This window comes from Phascolarctos cinereus, unplaced genomic scaffold, assembly GCF_003287225.1.
Source record: "Phascolarctos cinereus isolate Bilbo 61053 unplaced genomic scaffold, phaCin_HiC Scaffold_3;HRSCAF=262, whole genome shotgun sequence".
Lineage (NCBI taxonomy): Eukaryota > Metazoa > Chordata > Mammalia > Diprotodontia > Phascolarctidae > Phascolarctos > Phascolarctos cinereus.
Window position 1 is genome coordinate 186,417,392 of NW_027555736.1, and position 21,453 is coordinate 186,438,844.

At 38.1% G+C, this 21,453-nt stretch overlaps 1 protein-coding gene across 1 annotated transcript in view; it reads left to right on the forward strand.

Annotated features, from left to right (window-relative positions):
* Positions 1–21,453, forward strand: part of MGA (MAX dimerization protein MGA) — a 115,173-nt gene that overhangs the window by 39,082 nt on the left and 54,638 nt on the right. The window contains 2 exon segments of the mRNA XM_078151352.1: positions 4,792–5,444; positions 6,788–7,133. Coding sequence (XP_078007478.1) covers positions 4,792–5,444; positions 6,788–7,133 — 999 coding nt within the window.

Genomic DNA, 21,453 nt, shown 5'->3' on the forward strand with positions numbered 1-21,453 from the left:
TATTCATCTGTCTTAATTGGTTCAATCATTCTCCAGTTGAATGGTACAGTCTTAGCTTCTACTTTTTTACCACTACAAAAAGCTACTATAAATATTTTTCTCCTCATAGGTCCCTTTCAGGTTTCTTGAATCTCTTTGGGGTATAGGCCTAGTAGTTGGAGAATCATCTACTTTAAGCATGATTTTCATCATGTCAGTTATGTTTTCCTTTAGAACCTTTTAAAAAAATTATTATTTTTACATGTTTTTGTTTTTTTATTTTTGTTTTTTAAAATTAATTTATTTTTAGTTTTTAACATTCACTTCCATAAGCTTTTGAGTTTTAAATTTCCTCCCCTTCCCTTTCTGCCTCCTTCCTCAAGATGGCATGCAACTTGATAGAGGCTTTACATATACGTTCCTGTTAAACATATTTTCCATTAGTCACATTGTAAAGAAGAATTAGAACTAATAGGAGGAACCACAAGAAAAAAGAAACAAAACAGAAGGAAAAAATAGCAAATACTATGCTTCAATCTGCATTCAAACTCCATAGTTCTTTCTCTGGATGTGGATAGCATTTTCTATCATGAGACTTTTGGAGATGTCTTAGATGCTTGCATTGCTGAGAAGAGCTAAGTCTTTCAGAGTTAGTCATCTCACAAAGTGTCTGTTGCTGTGTACTGTGTTCTCCTGGTTCTGCTCACTTCACTCAGCGTCAGTCCATACAAGTCTTTCCAGGTTTTTCTGAAGTCTGCTTGCTCATCACATCTTATAGCATAGTAGTATTTCTTTACATTCATATACCACAACTTGTTCAGCCATTCCCCAGTTGATGGGCATCCCCTCAATTTCCAATTCTTTGCCACTGCAGAAAGAGCTGCTGTAAATATTTTTGTACATGTGGGTCCTTTTCCCATTTGTATGATCTTTTTGGGATACAGCCCTAGAAGTGGTATTGCTGGGTCAAAGGGTATGCACATTTTTATGGCCCTTTGGGCATAGTTCCAGTTTGCTCTTCAAAATGGTTGGATCACTTCACAACTCTACCCACAATGCATTAATATTCCAATTTTCCCCTGTCTTCTCCAACATTTGTCATTTTCCTATTTTGTCACGTTAGCCAATCTCCTAGTGTGATGTGGTGCCTCGGAGTTGTTTTGATTTGCATTTCTCTAATCAATAGTGATTTTAGAGCATTTTTTCATATGACTATAGATAGCTTTAATTGCTTCATCTGAAAACTGCCTGTTCATATCCTTTGACCATTTATCAGTTGGGGAGTGACTTGTCTCTTATAAATTTGACTTAGTTCTCTATGTATTTTAGTAATGAGGCCCTTATCAGAGACACTGGTTGTAAAAATTGTTTCCCAGTTTTCTGCTTCCTTCCTAATCTTGGTTGCGTTGGCTTTGTGCAAAACCTTTTTAGTTTAATGTAATCAAAATTATCCATTTTGCATTTCCTGATATTCTCTATCTCTTGTTTTGTCATAAATTCTTCTGTTCTCCATGAAACTGACAGCTGTTCCCCCAGTTTCCTTATAGTGTCAGCCTTTGTATTTAAATCATGTACCCATTTTGACTTTATTTTGGTATATGGTGTAAGATTTTGGTCTATGCCTAGTTTCTTCTGCCATACTGTTTTCCAGTTTTCCCAGCAGTTTTTGTCAAAGAGTGAGTTCTTATCCTAGAAGCTGGGGTCTTTGGGTTTATCAAACAGTAGATTACTGTAGCCATTGACTACTGTGTCTTTTGTATACTTAAACCTATTCCGTTGATCCACCACTCTGTTTCTTAGCCAGTACCAAGTAGTTTTGATGATTGCTGCTTTATAATACAATTTAAGATCTAGAATGGCTAGAGCCTTTTATAGTAATATCCCAGAATCATTATGAATAAGACTTCTGGAACATCCTATGTAAAATACTTTGTGGTAGGTGTGAATATTCTCATTTAAGAAATGTACAAATGAGGCTCAGAGAAGCTAAGTGATTGCCCATAGTCACATAATTTAGAGAGTAGGACAGCTAGAACATGAACACAGCTTTCATCTCTGCATTCTATTCCTCCTCAAACCTCTCCAAGACACATTTTCCTCACTGAATGAAGAAGCCTTCTCTGGTAGCTTCTTAATCACTCCAGCCACCCCTTATTTGTCTGCCTAGACTTAATTATGTGGATATACTTTTTTTGGTTTGTTATCTCAGTTGTGTGTTCTTATATGTATTGTCGCTTCCATTGAAACATAAACTGAAAGATAGAAACTTTATTTTCTACTTTGACTTAAAAACAAAAGAAAACAAAACTTAATCAGTATGAATGAATGTTTAATTATGGTTTTTTCCCCTGTAAAATAATGAAGTTAAACATTGTTGAACAAGAATATGAAGACATAAAAGATTTGCATATGAAACCATGAATCTCTCTTACAGGTTGTTTTTTAAAGTTTATTAAACTTAACATGATTAAACTAACATGGCACTATTTGTGGTCTTTGTACCCTTTTGAATTTCCTTTGATTTGAGATCCTTATACTTATTTATTCCTTTTTATTCTTTAGTTGCTGTTTTTCTCTTCTTCTTTTCCTAATTAAATTTTTAAAGATGAGAAACAATTTTTTAAAAATAGTGTTTTAATTTAATAATGCCTTGTAGATTACCCCTGGCCTCCTTTTTCTCTTGTGCCTCACTCTTAGAAATGCTAATTCTTTAAGATGATGGAGAGGATAGAGTATCAGAGGAGTTTTCTTGTTTCTGATTGTGCAGTTTTTTACTTTCATTTGCAGAGGACAATTTATTTTCTCATTTGCCATGACATCTTCTCTCTGGGTCCATGCCTTCACACTTTTATGGGTGCCAGTTGCCTTCAGGAGTTCTGTTTCCCCTTCTCCTGAAGTAGGATAACTGGTCTCTTTAAGCGCCAAATCCCTGTATATTATACTTACTGTAAGCTCCTATTTCCCATTATCTAATATCTCTCTTCTCCTCATGGGAACATCCTTCAGTTGGATCCTTTCCCACAGATGAAATGAGATTTCTTCCACTTTTTTAAAATTTGTTTTTTGGTGAGATAATTGGGGTTAAGTGACCTGCCCAGGGTCACACGACTAGTTAGTGTCAAGTGTCCGAGGTTGGATTTGAACTCACGTCCTCCTGACTCCAAGGCCAGAGCTCTGTCCACTGGGCCACCTAGTGGCCACCCTTCCACTTATTTTAGTCCCTTCTTTTGCCTTCTCAGTTGTCCTATAAGCCTTCTCACCCCAAGGTGGCTGGTGGGTAAAAGGGCTACTGAGCGAGTAAGGGATTTGTCTTCACTGCTTTTAGTTCATCATTCTTGGTGTTTTAGACTATGGATAATTAAAATTACTTTATCTGTTGTGCATAATTCTTATTTCAAAAAGATTTGAGAGGTCATGAGGGTCAGAGAAAGTCTTGTCTTCTATCTTGTTGGTCACATGACCAGGAAACCCCATTTGAATTTTATTCACTCTTCTGCCTATTTTTACATGTTTCGTAGATGACTTTGTCTTCTTGTTTTGTATCACTGTCATTGCCACCCATTTCTTTCATTTCCCCCCCCCCCGCAAAAAAAAAGTGCTTTTAATAAATACAGCCAAGGAAAGGAGATTCACCCTTTGGCTCATTCTCATTGTGCACCTCTGGTCCATTACTTTTTCACCTAGAGGTAGGAGGCATGCTTCATCAGTCTTGTAGAACCATGATTGTCATTGCATTGACTGGAATTCTTAAGTCTTTTAAGGTAGTAAGTGACAAACTTAGAATGGCATGATAGAGAGGTGGGGAGTCTTTGTTTTGATAACAAAAGCTCTCTGTAATTTTGAGTTAAAGTATATTTTCCTCAACTTTTGAAGACTTTATATCTGCATTGGTAGAGGAATTCCTTTCACTGATGAAATGGCAGATCCCTGAGTGTTCAGGGCATTTTACTAAATTATTGGCATGCAAAAATAGACATGATAACTCTCAGATCATAAGCTCCCTGAAATAAAAGTTTATATTAAGTTCTATTTTGGTATGGGCATGGCTTATTTCATATGCCCAATGTCCCGAACGTTTATGGGCAGGTAGGGGAGATCTCCTTCTCTTTCCCTCCCTTCCTCCTGTTCACACATGCACATGGGACTGTTCACAATCTTCAGAAAATTGGTGATAGAAAGGAGTCTCTTTGACATGTGAGAGACAATTTGAGGAAATATGTAGAAGAGAGAGCAGGAGGAGTCAGTGAAAGATAATACTATGAAAACTAGAAAGTTAGGTTAGAGCCACATAGTAGAGAGCCTTGAATAAACGAATCTAGAATTTGAATAGGCATTGAGGATTCCTTTAAAGGCTTTTGAGAAGAGTTGTGATGAAATTAGTGTGGTGAATTATGAAGATGATTTGAATTGCTTTTTTAAGCGTGAATTGGAAAAGGAATACACAGGAGCAAGAAAATGATACATTTTTTTTTCCTTTTTGGCGAGGCATTTGGGTTAAGTGACTTGTCCAGAGTTACACAGCTAATGAGTGTCAAGTGTCTGAGGCCGAATTTGAACTCAGGTGCAACTGATTACAAGGCTGGAGCTCTATCCACTGCGCCACCTAGCTTCCCCAAAAGATAGAAGTTTTAAAATGCATGGGTTATAGGATTAGTCATTTTTTGTACTACTCTTTTTTTTCTTCTTTCTCAGAATATCTTGTCCAGTAAGTAATGTTCTATTCCAGTGTTGCTCAAAGGCTTGCTTTTTTTATAGTGCATTTTCCAGGATTTATAACTGTACTTTTCTCAAAAATGTGTGTTTTAATTTTAGGTGGCAGTTCAGAGAGTTCCCTGAAGAATCGCTCTGCCTTCTGTAGTGACAAACTTGACGAATATTTAGAAAATGAAGGCAAGCTAATGGAAACGAGCATGGGCTTTTCATCAAATGCTCCCACGTCACCTGTGGTATATCAACTACCAACCAAGAGTACTAGCTATGTACGAACATTAGATAGTGTTCTAAAGAAGCAATCTATAGTTACCCCATCCACATCTTACTCTTCGAAGCCTCATCCTGTACCTTCTGTCCCTCGTAAGACCAAGTCTCTCACTAAACAAGCAGTTTCCAGTGGCCGAACTAAATCATCCTATAAACCCATTTTGCCGTCTCCTGTTTCACCAAAGCAGAAATCATCTCATTTAGCTCCAGGAGATAAGGCCACCAAGACTTCCCCAAATAGCATGTTGGAAAGTCAGGGGGAAAACTTCATTGGACCAACTGTGGATGAAAATGTGTTGCCAAAGCAGATCAATCTTAGGCAGGCACATCACCAACAGCACCCAGCAACTCGTCCTCCAGGACTGTCTAAATCTCAGGTGAAGCTGATGGACTTGGAAGATTGTGCCCTGTGGGAAGGGAAACCACGGACCTACATCACTGAGGAGAGAGCAGATGTGTCTTTAACGACTCTGCTTACAGCTCAAGTATGTACTTTTCACTTTCCAGAAAGTATAAGCTTAGGTGAGAAGGGATGTGATTAGTTTTTTGTTTATTTGTTTTTGGTGAGGCAGTGGTTAAATGACTTGCCCAGAGTCACACACCTAGTGAATATCAGGTCCTCCTGACTCCAGAGCCAGTGCTCTATTCTCCGCGCCACCTAGCTGCCTCCTGATTAGTGAAGGGAGGTTGGAGTGAGGCTTCTCAACAAAAAGAATCAGTTAGTTCATAGCATTTAACTTACTTTATATCTTAGTTACAATTACAAATAAGCTAAGGAGATATACACGGGTTATAGATCTCCTCCCAGCAGAGGGAGACAGTATAATTGTGCTTTTGAATAACATCCCTCTCCTGTGTTAAGGTAGCTTGCTATTCTGAAATCTCCAACTTCAGTCCCCAGAATGTGGATAAGTACATTTTCTGATCTTGTTAAAACAGCTTTGAAAAGTTCTGCTTATAAGGTACTAAATCTCAGAAATTTAATTAAATTTATGACTCTAGGGAGAAAAAGGTAACATTTTGGTTTAAAATTTTTCAATAAGAGTTTTTAAATCGGTACTAATATATACAGTGGTCTTTGGGTACTTGTCAATTGACATTTGATCATATCTTTAAAAAAAAACAATAAAAACAATGAACATAGCACCTTCCACTTTTAATCTTTCGTTTCTTAAATGGAAAATTAGTCCAAAATCTAAGAGGAAGGAGAATCTGATGAGTCTGTTAACCTGGGTTTTATCAGAATCCCAGGGGGACTAAATTCTTTAACTGAAAATCTTTTCATTCAGATGTTGCAACTTTTCTTTGTAGGAAATATTTGTAATTGATAGTCATCCCTAATGCCTAATGAGGAACAAGGGTGTAGTTTATTGATTCTTAAACCCCTAATGCTCCCATTCTACATATGTTGTATTCTCCCTCATCTCTCTTACCTGTTATGTAGAACTCTGCGTGCGTGCGTGCGTGTGTGTGTGTGTGTGTGTGTGTGTGTGTGTGTGTGTTTTCAATTGAGAGTAAGTCCATTCTTGTTGATAAGTTTAATAAGAACATTCTCCTACTTGTCTGTAACCATGAATTCTTGAGAGATATTGCTCCTTGCCCTGGCTATGCAATCACTTTGTCCTTTGAGTTCTAGATGAAAATCTAGATGGTAGTTTTTAGAGATTCTCAAATGAAGAATGGTGTTTCAACGTAGTTATAATGTGGAACGTATTAAAGTTGTAGTTGTGATATTGATGTAGATTATGTGAGACTGCATTTAGTGATGGTTAGGGGTGATGTTAGCAAAAAATTTCAGCCGAATTATAAGTGTTTACTTTAATTTTAGGCCTCTCTCAAAACTAAACCCATCCACAAAATTATCAAGAAACGAGCTCCCCCCTGCAACAATGACTTCTGCCGACTGGGCTGTATATGTGCTAGTCTAGCCTTGGAGAAACGCCAACCTGCTCATTGTCGTCGGCCTGACTGTATGTTTGGCTGCACCTGTTTGAAAAGAAAAGTTGTGCTTGTTAAAGGAAGATCCAAGAAAAAGCGTTTCCTGAGGAAGACTGCTCGAAGAGACTCAGTATTTTCTGGCACCCTTGAGGATCAGAAAAAGGAAGGAGGAAAAGAAGTGACCAGGGAGGAAGATCGGTTGAGAGAAAAAAAGAAGAGAAAGAAGGTGGAATATAGTGAGTATTAATTGGAGTTGAGCAGAGGGGGGGTTTGTGTTATTTGAGAAATCTTTATGAGAATATTTATGTATGTTATGGTTATTTCAGAATTTATCAGTGCATTAGTAATCTATATGATTCTTTTCCACTCAGTGGATTGATGATTTCTGATTTGGAAATTCTTTCCATCAATTCATGTTGCATCCCATCCATACTTGGCCATCCTGTGCATATCTTCTCATAAGTTTGACATGAAATCTACCTGGCTTACCAGAGATCTGCTTTGATTTTTCCTGATATCTTTAGGGTACCGGTAGAATAATCTGGCTGTCCACCTATCATCTGTTGATTAACTCATCTTCTCTTCCTATGATTCAGTTTCTTGATGATATCTTTTACTCATGTTTTTCATAAGCAGCCTGTTTATATCTACCATGCAATTTTTCATTGCCCTCTGTATGTGAATTCACTTTTAATTCTTTGGAGACTTGTATTCCATAAATTTCAGTACTATATATCCAGTATTAGGCATCAAATTTTAAAATAGTTCTTTGTTTTATTTAGTGAGTTTTCTGTCTTTGCTTTCTATCATGCCATTGAGTTATGGTTCTGGTCTTTCATTAGGTGGGCAGAAAGTCCGAAACAGTTTGATTGGCTCAAGGTCAGTTTACATTTCAGAGACCATTATATTGGTTATTTTTGAATGTGTTTTTTCTCTTTCTCTCATTAAGGTAATATGCAATTTAAATAAACAACACACGTTAAGCACTTATGAAGTGTAAGACATTGTGTTAGGTTCTGAGAGTATAAATAGAAACAAAAAAGGGTCCCTTCCCTCATATATGTGTACTCTTGGCATTTTATTGAGTTTACAATAAACCTGGTTTCGATTTACACTTGGGTTTATTCTCTTCCCTTTTCTGTCTTTATAATTAGTTCTCCATTAACCATTATGATAACAAGTTGATATAACCAGCTTCAATTTATTAGAAAATTTAGTTTACCCAGGCTCTTGCTATTGCTTGTCATTCTTAGATGTAATACGACTCATATTAATTAATATGACACCTCATCCAGAGCAAGTGAAAAATCAAACTTGTCCATTTTAATGTACTTCTTGGTCTTTGGGATTATTTCTGGATTCAGTTTTCTATCCCATTCCTTTTACTCATTAGCATGACTAATAGACAAATTTAATAACAAACAAATAAAACCAAATAACAAACAACAGTGTTTGTTAAGCACCTTCTGTGTGTTAGACACTGCACTGAGTCTAGGGAGACAAAACAAAATTGTTACTGTCCTTAAGGAATATTTTACTTTTTATGTTGACTTTACTGGGTGATAGAGACATGTACCTTAATAGATAGAGAGCTAAAGTATTTAGTTAGCATTTATTATATGCCGGGCTTGGTGCTAAGTATAGGGTGTAGGTAGAAGCAAGAGAAACCCAGCATTCACAGAGCTTACATCCTAATGGGAGAAGACAATAACTAAAGGGGAGCTGGAAAGGAATGGAGGTTTAGGTGGAATATGCATGCTTTGTCATGGTGAGGAGATGGCCAGGAAATGGTATGGAGGCTGTAATCCTGGCAAGATAAGGTGAAAGTCTGCCTTTCAGAGCTTGGGGAACCAAGATTGGGGTTGGGGAGTGGTAAATAAAGATGATGGCTGGAGTGTAAGCATTGTGGTGAAGGGATGTGTAGGAAGTGGCATACAGGGTTGACAGCATAAGACGGAAACTTGGCTATCAGTTGGGGGGCTTAGGGATGCCCCAGTTCCAAGTTTGGAATAGGAGGTATGGGGATGTGGATGATGGCTGAGTGTGTGGCAACATGGTGAGACATGGTTCGGAAGTGGTATAGAGGCCATCATCTGTAGATGAGTAAAGAGAAAGTATGTAGTGGGTTTTGGTAGAAGAGTAGAGGAAGAGCAGTGACAGATTTGGGAAACCCATCTTGGATTATTGCTCCTATCGTCCGCCTCCTTTGTTCTTCCAATTCCTGTGCTACTAAATGTGCTGGAGAAAATTGTGGAATGGTTAGGGTATTTTTGCTGTATAATCTCCCCTTGTTGCAGCAGTGCACTCTTTTTACATTTATGTTACTGATTCTCTATCCACTCTCTGCTGTGGCTGTTCAAAACCTTTTCATCCTTCCTCAGGTCTCTCGCACCAGTGCCCTCTCTTATCCTCTCAGTTGAGAACTTTACTTCATACTTTCCCCCCAAAATTGAATCCATTCAATGAGAGCTCTCTCTTCTCTTCTCCACTTCTCATATCACTTATATATCTTCTCCCATTGTTACCTCCTTCACCTCTGCCTCAAATGAAGTGGCTCGTTTCCTTCTCATGTTCTTTAGCAAATTGCCCACACCTTTATTCCCTTTCTTTCTAATTTTCAGTCTCTTGTCTACTGGCTCCTTCCTTGAAGCCTATAAGTATGCCAATATCTCCCTCATCCTTTAAAAAAACAAACTTGTTCTAACTATCACTCCTAGTTATTTCCCTTTATCTTTCCTCTCTTTCTTGGTTAAGCTTTTTTTGTTTTAGGTAATTGGGGTTAAGTGACTTGCCCAGGGTCACACAGCTATTAAGTGTCAAGTGTTTGGTCTGAGGCTGGATTTGAACTCAGGTCCTCCTGACTTCAGGACCTGTGCTGTATCCACTGTGCCGCCTAGCTGCCCCTTGGTTAAGCTTCTTGAGAAAGCTGTTTATACTAGATACCCCTCCTTCTATCCTCTCATTTGCTGCAACTACTCTATCCAAGATCATCAATTATCTTATTAAAAAATTAACAAATATTTATTTTCTCTTCTTCCTACCTTCTTCCACATGTTTGTTAGGTTTTTAAAAATTTTATTAATTTATTTTGATTTATCAGCAATCACTTCCATAACCCCAGAATCCTTCTAAAAATACACATCAGGCAAAACAAATTCTTATATTGGTCATGTCTAAAAATAGAAATCTTATCCAGCATTTTGAGTCTTCTGTTAGGAGGTCGATAGTACTCTCTATTATTGGTGTTCTGGAATGGTACCTGTTCATATTATTGTTTGGGCTAATTAAGTTTTTCAGAGTTGATTGACTTCACGTTGTTGTTGTTGCATAAATTTTTCTTGTGATTCTGCTTACTTCATTTTGCCTTAGTTCAAATAAGACTTCCTAGATTTCTCTGAAAATGTCTCCTTAGTTTTTTTATGGTACAATAGTATTCCATTACATTCATATATTATAATTTGTTTAGCTGTTCTTCAGTGATGGATGCTTCCTTAGTTTCTGATTCTTTGCTTTGATAAGAAAGATCTTCTATAAATATTTTTATGCATATGGGTCCTTTTCCTCTTTCTTCATCTCTTTAGGGCATAGATGTAGTAGTGGTATTGATGCATCAACAGATAAACACAGTGACTTTTAGGGGCTTATTTCCAAATTACTTTTTTTTTTAAATTTAATTTTAGTTTTCATCATTCATTTCCATAAGCTTGAGATTTAAATTTTCTCTCCTTCCCCAAGATGGTGTGCAACTTGATAGAGGCTTTACATATACGTTCCTGTTAAACATATTTTCACATTAGTCACATTGTAAGGAAGAATTAGAACCAATAGGAGGAACCGCAAGAAAGAAGAAACAAAACAGAAGGAAAAAATAGCAAATACTATGCTTCAATCTGCATTCAAACTCCATAGTTCTTTCTCTGGATGTGGATAGCATTTTCTATCATGAGACTTTTGGAGATGTCTTAGATGCTTGCATTGCTGAGAAGAGCTAAGTCTTTCAAAGTTAGTCATCTCACAAAGTGTCTGTTACTGTGTACTGTGTTCTCCTGGTTCTGCTCACTTCACTCAGCGTCAGTCCATACAAGTCTTTCCAGGTTTTTCTGAAGTCTGCTTGCTCATCACATCTTATAGCATAGTAGTATTTCTTTACATTCATATACCACAACTTGTTCAGCCATTCCCCAGTTGATGGGCATCCCCTCAATTTCCAATTCTTTGCCACTGCAGAAAGAGCTGCTGTAAATATTTTTGTACATGTGGGTCCTTTTCCCATTTGTATGATCTTTTTGGGATACAGCCCTAGAAGTGGTATTGCTGGGTCAAAGGGTATGCACATTTTTATGGCCCTTTGGGCATAGTTCCAGTTTGCTCTTCAAAATGGTTGGATCAGTTCAAAACTCCACCCACAATGCATTAATGTTCCAATTTTCTCCTGTCTTCTTCAACATTTGTCATTTTCCTATTTTGTCACGTTAGCCAGTCTCCTAGGTGTGATGTGGTACCTCAGAGTTGTTTTGATTTGCATTTCTCTAATCAATAGTGATTTTAGAGCATTTTTTCATATGACTATAGATAGCTTTAATTGCTTCATCTGAAAACTGCCTGTTCACATCCTTTGACCATTTATCAGTTGGAGAATGACTTGTCTCTTATAAATTTGGCTCAGTTCTCTATATATTTTAGACACTGGTTGTAAAAATTGTTTCCCAGTTTTCTGCTTCCTTCCTAATCTTGGTTGCATTGGCTTTGTGCAAAACCCTTTTAATTTAATGTAATCAAAATTATCCATTTTGTGTTTCATAATGTCCTCTTTCTCTCTTGTTTTGTCATAAATTCTTCTGTTCTCCATGAATCTGACAGGTGAGCTATTCCTTGCTCTCCTAGTTTCCTTATAGTGTCAGCCTTTATATTTAAATCATGTACCCATTTTGACTTTACTTTGGTATATGGTGTAAGATTTTGGTCTATGCCTAGTTTCTTCTGCCACACTGTTTTCCAGTTTTCCCAGCAGTTTTTTTTTTTAAGGCAGTTAGGGTTCAGTGACTAGCCCAGGGTCACACAGCTAGTCAAGTGTTTTTTCTGAGGCCAGATTTGAACTCAGGTCTTCCTGACTTCAGGGCCGGTGCTCTATCCATTGCGCCCCCTACCTGCCCCTTCCTAACAGTTTTTGTCAAATAGTGAGTTCTTATCCCAGAAGCTTGGGTCTTCCAAATTACTTTGTAGAATGATTGTACCATTTAACACTAACGTGCAATGCACTAACGTGCTTATTTTCCCACAGCTCCTCCAACGTTTGTCACTTTTCTTTTTGTAGCTTGACATTTCTGATGGGAGTGAAATAAAGGAACCTGAGTTGCTTTAGTTTTTCCTTTCCCTTGTTATTAGTGATTTGAACAGTTTTTTATATGGCAATTGACAATTTAGATTTCTTCCTTTGAAAGCTGCCTGTTCAAATTATTTGACTATTTATGAATTTGAGAATGATTTATTCTTAAAAATTTGGATTAGTTCTGTATTTTGGAAATCATACCAGATAAACTTATTGTCAAGATTTTTTCCCCAGTTATCTGTTTCCCTTGCAATCTTAACTGCATTTGTTTTGTAAATTTTATATAATCAAAATTACCTTTTTTTATATCATCTGTGTTCTTCTCTATCCCTTGTTTGGTCATGAACTCTTCCTCTTGCCATAGATTCAAAAGATAGTTTCTTCCTTGCTCCTCTAATTGCTAGTCCTTGATTTGCCCCAGGTACGTCACACCCTCCTCACTATCCCTCTGCTCCCCACCCTCCTTTCATGACCTCTCGACATTGATTCACCTGTGGACAGCATGTGGCCAGGCTCTGTCCATCATGCCCCAGGCTGACCTCTCCTCTATTACCTCCACATGATTTCCACCTGTACTCCTGTCTCTTTGTTTAAGTCTTTCTGTGGGGTAGCTAGGTGGCGCAGTGGATAGAGCACAGGCCCTGAAGTCAGGAGGATCTGAGTTCAAATCCATCCTCAGACCAAACAGTTGACACTTGCTAGCTGTGTGACCCTGGGCAAGTCACTTAACCCCAATTGCCTTTAAAAAAAAAAGTCTTTCTGCTGTCACTCTGTTAGTGCTCTTGGCTGCTGCATTTGTTCATCTTACCTGCATTTTGTTGCCTGGGCTGTTTGAAAAGCAAATAATCTCTTCAGGTCTGGTTATCTTTCTGATAATGTTTCAAATATCTCTTTATTATTGAATGTGCATCTTTTTTCATTTATAGTTCACCTCAGATTTGCAGAATAGATCACCTGGGGCTTGCATTCTAAACTGTTGCTCTTCAGAATTCATTTTTCCATTCCTTCTTGAGTTTTCTAGTTGGTGCAGAATAGTCTTGTGTTGTTCAGAATTCATTTCCTTTTTATTTGAAAGTCTTTCTCCTGTTCAACTGCAAAATTTGTTATTTCTGAATAGAATTGTTCAATTTGACTATTCTCTATCCTTAGAGTTTGCATGCTTGGTTTTTTTTCTGGTAGGCGATCAATGTATTCTTTCAGTTGATATTTAATTTGTATTCGGACGTTCTGGACAGCGTTGTTGCATTATTTCTTTCATTGTAATGTCCTGTCTTAGAGATCAGTGTAGATAGAGAATACATTTTCTTTTAATGTTATTCTTTTTTGTTCCTTTTCTAGATTGTCCTTCACTTCTGTGTATTTACATTCCCAGTTCATTGTTCTTTCTTTTGTTTCTTTCATGAGACTTGCTGTCTTAGATTCAAGCTTTTCTTTTTCTCTTCTATTATTTTTGCTTTGCAGGCTGTACATTTTATTGTCATAACTCACATTTCTCTTTTAAACTACTTGGGAAGAGCATATTGTTCCACGTTCTCCATTCCCCAGCCTTCTGTCTCATCAAGTGTTGGATCATTTTCCTTTGTATTGCAGTATTTATTCATAGATGTCTGAACTCATTTACTAGCTCTGGAGGCCATATTTCCTTCTGTTGTTAATGTTTTCCCAGTAGACTTATCTGTTTATATACAAGGTCTTTAGTTTTCCTCTTCTTGAGATATTTGTTAGTTTTGTTCTCTCCTCCAGCTCCCTTATTTTCTTCTATTGGTCCCTTCTTACAGTGCCCCCTCTCATGGTAGTTTTCCTGGTGGCTGGATCTCAAAGTGCCTAAGTCTTCTCCCATTCTGGATAAGCCATGGGTTCATTAGCCTAGATCTCTGCCCCAAATAACTTTTAAGGGAGACAGAAGTGACCCCAGCTGGATGCTGGGCCCTTGACCTTCAGCTTAGTGAAGTGCTATACAGTCCCCTTGCACAGAGGGTCTTGTCCCATTCCCTCTGGCAGTCGTCTGGCGTGGCTGTTCAGAGGGCTGCCACACTGGTCACACTGTCGCTGAGGATGATTTCTGTGTTTTGGAGATTGGGTCTCCAAGGCTATGGGAGGAGGAGAGAGTTGGGGTGTGGGATTGACCTCTGTTTCAAATCCAGACACATGCCCTGTCCCTTACTCTGTGTTCTTCTCCTTTCTGGTAGAAATTTTTTGCAGTACACAAGTGCAGACCTGTGCTGCTGGTCACTAAGGCCCCAGAAAATACTCCAGAGAGTATTACTCTGGAGTCTTGTTCTCTACAACATTAGAAAGAGGGAGGTGGGACTGGGATATGGGGGTTGAGTTTTGTTGCAAGCCCATAGTTTGGGTTGGCTAGTGCAGCTTCATTGCTAGTAGTTTAATGGACCATAGGGAGGGAGAAGAGGTGTTACATGAGCTTGAGGTTGACATCAGTTCATTTTTTAAAATCTTTTTGGGGGTTCTTGGGTGTCCTAGACAAACGGTGTCAAACTCAAATAGAAATGGGGGCACTGATCCATACATAGGGATCCCTGTGGGCCACGTGTTGATTGAGTTTTAAAATGCAATTTCATCTATACTTTTATTTATTTTGTTAGATATTTCTGGATTACATTTTAATCTGGTTCGAGCCACATTTGGGAGTACTGGTCTGTATATGTTTGATATCTATCTCCTAGACTATGGAAACAGCTGAAGTTTTTTTATCTGAGGTTTATAATTTCTCTTCTGAAGAGGTTTGAATGTTTGTGGGGATTAGAGAAAATGTCTGACATTCCATCCTGTTGGTAACATGATCCAGAAGTCCCCTGATGATCTCTTAATTGCCAGATCTTAAAGCTTTTTCTCAAACTCTTATCATTCTTGATCTCGCTCCAGCATTTAACACCATTGATAACCCGCTTTTCTTGAAAACTCTCTTCTTTAGGTTTTCATGACTCTCTTCTCTCTTGGTTCTCGCCTGTGTATCTGACTTTTGTTAGTTTTCTTCGCTGTACCTTCATCCATGTCTCCCCTCACATAAGCAATCTTCACCAAATATTGTCATTTTAACTTTCACATCTCTCATGAATGTCCCTTTCTCTCCACTCCTACAACTACCATCCTTGTGCATGCCCTCCTCACCTCTCACTCTTCTGATTGGTTTCCCTGCCTTAAGTCTCTCTTCACTCCAGTCCATCCTTTACTTAGCTCTGAAAATGATGTTCCTAAAGTGAAGGACTGACCTTATTCCCTGCTTGCTCAATGAGCTCCAGTGTACTTATTTTACCTCCAGGACCCTGTGTTTGGCATTTAAAGCCGCTTAAAACCTGGCCTTTTCCTACCTTTCCCTTCTCGTTTTATTACTTTATGATACTGCTACGCTGGCCTGCTTGCTGTTCTCTCCACATGAGACTCCATCTGTCTGCTGACTAAATGCATTTGCACTAGCTGGAATCCTCTCATTCACCTTTGCCTCCTATCGTCCCTGGCTTCCTTCAAGACTAAAAGTTCCACTTTCTTCAGGAGCCCTACTTCAACCACCCCACTCCCTATATCTTGTCCCTGTCTTGCAAGATTACCTTGTGTTTGTACTGTACGTAATTTGTATGTGCATATTTATTTGCATTTTGTTTCCCTCATTAGAATGTGAACTCCTTGACAGTACAGATCATCTTTTTTGCATCTCTTTGTATCTCTATTGCTTAGAATGTTGCTTGGGACATGCAGAGAATTTAATAAATGCTTATTGAGGTTGAGTCAAAAAAGACTTCTTCTAGGACCTGCCCTTGAACTGAAAGAATTCCAGGACAGTGTAGGTGAGGGAGTTCATTTTTATCACGGTGAACCGCTTCTTCAAGAGTCCAAAAATAGTATGTTGACTTTGGGGAATATCAAATAGGACAATTTGACTAGAAACTAGAGTTAGTGAAGACAAGTAATGAGAAATCAATCTGGAAGGATAGGTTGGAGCCAGATTGTGAAGCATTTTAAATACCAAACATAAGTTTGTATTTTATTGTATTTTATTCTTATTGGCAATAGGAAGCTTTTAAATCTTTTTCAGCAGGGGAATGACATGATCAGACAGTCCAGTTTGGCAGCTGTGTGAGTTGAATTGGAGCAGGGAGAGACTGAAAGCAGGGGAGCTAATTAGGAAGCTGTTGCAGTAGCCCAGGTAAGAGATAAAGAGTGAAGCTTGAATTAGGCTGATGAGTATTTCAGTGGTGATTGTGGAACAGATACAAAATATAGAATCAATAAGATACGGCACCTGATTGGATGGTGTGAGGAAGACATAGGATGATGAAGTATTCGAGATGACTTTAAGGTCACCCATTTGGGTGGCTGGAAACATGAAGGTGCTTTTGCTAAAATTAGGCAAGTTAAGGGGAAGGGTAATTAGTCTTTTTTTGGCTGATGTTGCATTTGTCATGTCTTTGGGTATTGTCTGGTTGGTGATGCCAGCTGGAGCTTAGGGTTGGAGATAAGAAATAGATATGTAGATTTCAGAGTTATCTGCTTAGAGATTATAGTTGAACCCATGGAAGTTGAGTTCACTGAGAAAGGTTATAGACAAAGAAGAGAATCTTCATGCACGTGTGAGGTAGAGCATGGTTGATGATCCTGCACGGGAGAATGAGGGATGGTCAGGCAGGTTGGAAATCAAGAAGAATTGTTAGAAAAAACCTGGGGAGGAGAAAGATATTATGAGGAGGAGGTCGTTCACTGTGTTAACAGATATTAAGAAGGCTCTAAACGCCACAGAATATTTAGCATTTATGAGGTAAGAGGTATTCTTTCTTGGAAAGAGTAGTTTGGGTGAGGTTGGCAGCCATATGGCAAGAAATTGAGAAATGAGTGGATGTTGGAGAAATGAAAGCAGCAGAGTAGAGATGCCTTTTAAAAAAATAAGTTTTTATTAAATTTTTTTTTAACATCACCATAGTTTCCTGAAGTATCCCTTCCTTTCCCATGGGGTTGTTAGCATCAAATGATATATTTGTGAAGCACTTAGCACAGTGCCTTGGGACATAGTAGGTGCTTAATAAATGCCTGTTTGTTCCTCCCTCCTTTCCTTTTTTCCTTTCTCCCGTCATCCCATATAACAAATAATGTTTTAAAAAAAGATGGAAGAGGCAAAAATCAGCATAACTGATAAATAGATCAAACAATTCTGAAGACGTGTAATGAGCAATGCCCGTGAACCTCTTCACCTTGCAAAGAGTTGGTTTTGGGAGTTGTTTCTCACATCTCTTCTTTCAGACCTTTCTTGGTCTTTATAATTTTGTAGTATTCACTTTTGATTTTGTGTGTGGGGTTTTTTTTCTGTTTACATTGTTATAGTCATTGTGTATATTTTCTTGGCTGTAATTCACTATGAATCAATATTCATGTAGCTCTTTCCATGCTTCTCTGCATTCATTTTATTTATCATTTCTTAGAGTACAGTAATATTTCATTACATTTCATGTACCACAGTTTATTTAGCCATTCTTCAAGCACAAGGCATCTTTATTTCCAGTTCTTTGCTGTCACACAAAAAGGCTGTTATAAATATTTTTGCGTGTATATAGATACTTTATTAATAGTAGAAGCTTTTTTCTTATCAGTGTTCTCATTGTAGTATAAGCTCAGTAATAAATTCTCTTGATCAAATATTATGGAAATTTTAGTCACTTTCTTTGCATAATTCCAAGTTGCTTTCCAACATAGATGTATCAGTTCACAGCTCCATCAACAGTGCACCGTTGTGCCTTTCCACAATCTCTCTAATATTAACTGTTGCATTGTAGATACCTTCTTCCAGGAGTTTGGCTATGAAAAAGGGATATATAAGATGATGGGATGGTAGGGCCAATTGGAAATTTTTTTTTTTAGAGAATCAGGGACATCAAGTCATTTTTGTAGAAAGTATGAAACAAGCCAAGGATAAAGAGAAATGTTGGAAGACTAGAGACAATGGAAGGAGCAAGTTCCCGGAGGAAATAAGAAGAGATGCCTGTTGGGAAGGGGTGGGGTGTTGATGTTGACAGTAGAAAGGCTACCTCCTTATCCAAGACTGAGGCAGAAGAAGAAAGAATGGAAGGGATTTAAGATATGGATTGGCTGAATGGGGGACTTCACAATGAATACTTTATTAATTTTTTTCATTTAAGTATGAGGTAAGTTTCTCTGCTGGGGAGGAGTGAATAGGAAATAATGGTGGAGGGGACTTGAAGGAAGCAAGGTGTGAAACATGCTGTTAAAGGTGGGTTAGAGTCAATGAGGGTAGAGTAAAAGGCCTGGTTGAGATTAAATAACACATTTGAGGTATACCTAGTCAGCACAGTTAGGTGACTTAACTCTAGCAACATTGTTTAGTAGAGTGTATAGGTGGGTGGTGTGAGTATTTGGCTTGGAGTTTGGAAAAAAGAGGAGCAACAAGAAGTTGGACTCAAGGAGGCATATGGAGTCGAACTGGTTAACTCTTAAAGTCAGAATTTTGAAGAGAGTGCAGTGAGACCAGTCTAGGGCAAGGGGCATCGGACTTTGAGAAGTGGAGCGATGTTTGATCCATTTATTCAGATTTTAAAATCCTACTAATGAGGCCACCTTTATATATGGCTTTACCTTTACAAAGTGCCAAATGTTTCCTCATTTGATGCTCATAACAACTTCGTGAGATTGACAATGGATCTATCATTATTTCATTTATGAAATATCTTGTACTTCGATTGTAACTTTTAAGGTCAGACACATGGCTAGGTAATTAGTGGTGGAACTAGGATTAGAACCCAGGTCTTTTGATGTCCATGCCTTCTACCAATATATTTTAATACTTGTTTGATGGCATCTCAGTAACTAAACTATTACATGAAAATGTAGTTTTAGATGCATTATAGATTTTAATTCATTTAGTATGTTTCTTTTCCAATATCCATCACATACTGGGATAGTTTAGCGTGCATATGAATGAAAAAATATATTAAACGCTTAACTGTGTCCAAAGCAGTGTGTTAAGCGCTAGGGATACAAATAGGAAAGCAAGACAGTGTTTGTTCCCTGAGGAGCTCACATAATAGTGAGGAAGATATAAGAAATTTCAGTAGCAAGTTAGATGAAAAGGTCTCAAGATCCTTTAAATATAGTAGCAAAGCAGATGGTAATAAATATTTTCTTTAATGCTATTTCCATTGGTAAAACATTTTTGATGTTGAATCACTTGACAGTGCCAAGGATTTTGATGGAGAAAACTTTCTTTTTGGGATCTTGAGTAGCTATGAGTGCTGAAGGGGCTGTAACACCTATAGTAGCAGTTGCCAGATTGAATCTCCAAAAAAGATGAAGCCCTAGTTGAGATTAGATACCAAACTTGTAGTATACCTAGTCGGCACAGTTAGGTGACTTACTCTAGCAACATTATTTGGTAGATCATGGATTTACTGGCTTTTGGATTGTGGCTTTTGGGGCTGTGTTGGGATCAGGGCTATTGGTTGGAGAGTGGGGTGGCGAGCTATTTCTTGGGTTCTTAGGTTCATTGATCTGGGCTGTCTATGTAAGGATATGAGGGGAGTTAGTGGCAGTGATGTAATCTGCCAGGCACATGCCACCTCAAGTCTCACCCTTAAGCATGTCGTACTACTTCTGCTAGGCTGGATTTCCAGCCTTTTTGGTGGTATGTGGTTGGCATTTGATGGCATTTATTAAGGGCCTAGTACATTTCAGACACTGTGGTAAGTACCGTGGATATAAAAATGGCAAAAGACAGTTCCTGCGTTCAGGGAGCTCATATTCTAATGGTGGGGTGTGGTGTGGTGGGGAGACACAACATACCAGCAACTGTGTACAAATAAGCTCTATGTATGGGGTAAATAGGAAATAATCAACAGAAGGAAGGCACTAAAATTAACAGAAACTGGAAAAGGCTTCTTGTAGAAGGTAGGATTTTAGTTGACACTTGAAGGAAGCCAGAAATTGCTCCTTTCAATATTGGGTGTGGGAACTGGACTGGAAGCAGCCAGTGGTCTTTTGGACACTGTTAGCCCAAGTATTCTCAGGCTGTCTTATTGATGGTAGTTGGTCATCAGTTCATAATGGTGGGTCAGTAGGTTGGAAGAAGAGCCAACAGGCTTGGATAAAGGTCTAGAAAGGCAAATTAAGGGTAGATTGTGGAGGATGAAAAAAATTCGTCAACAAACATTTATTATGTGTTCACTGTGTGCCAGGTGGTGTGCTAAGCACTGGGAATAAAAAAAGGGGCAAAATCACAGGAGGAAAAACTAAGGAGTTGGAACTCATTTATAATACAGACACAGAAGAACCTTTAAAGATTGTCGAATGGCAGTTAACATAATGTTTTAGGAAGCTTAATAATGAATAATATACGCTGTTTTTCCTATTGCCTAGCATAATGCCTTATGTATAAAATAATAGGAATAATTAATAAATGAGTTTTCAATTGAATTTAATTATATTAATACTACATATTTATGTAGCACTTTCAGGTGTACAAAATGCTTTTCTCACAGCTCCATTAACTTTATGAAGTAGTAGCAGAGAATTCAGATCTTTAGCCTTCACTGAGTACCCCAACCCACCAGCCTCCCATAAGCAGGGCGCACTGCTGGTGGTCTGGGACCTACTCAACAATTTCTCTCTTGCTATGATATAGGCCTTGCACTCTGCACTATCCATTATCCCAGTTTTCTCTTACAAGCAGTGGACCTCAACTCTGTCTAGCCAGGAGTGGGGGGATCCTTATTTTAGGGGATAAAACTATGAGAGAGAGACAGAGAGAGAGGAGGATCCTTATTTTAGGGGATAAAACTATGTTTTACAGATGAGAAAAAAGAGGCTAAACAACTTGCCCAGGATCACACAGACAGACAGTAAGTGTCTGAAGGTTCAACTCACTACCTCCAATATAGTGCTCTTAAACTATTGTTTTACTTAAGTTGCTCCCTCCTTCTAATTTACAGGAGAATTCTATCAAATTTTTAGGAACAATTACTACCTACACATATTATTCTTAAAAATTTGGAGACACTTTCCAAACTCCTTTTGTGAGACAAATATAGTCCTAATATTGAAACCAGAAAGGGCAAAAGCATAGGAGACCTATAGTTCAATGTCATTAATGAATATCAATTCAGAATTTTAAATAATGTTTTGTGAAACAGACCATAGTAATCTTACCAAGAAAACCATACATTATTATGAAGATGGATTTATATTAGAGATCTGTTATGCCTTCTCCTACC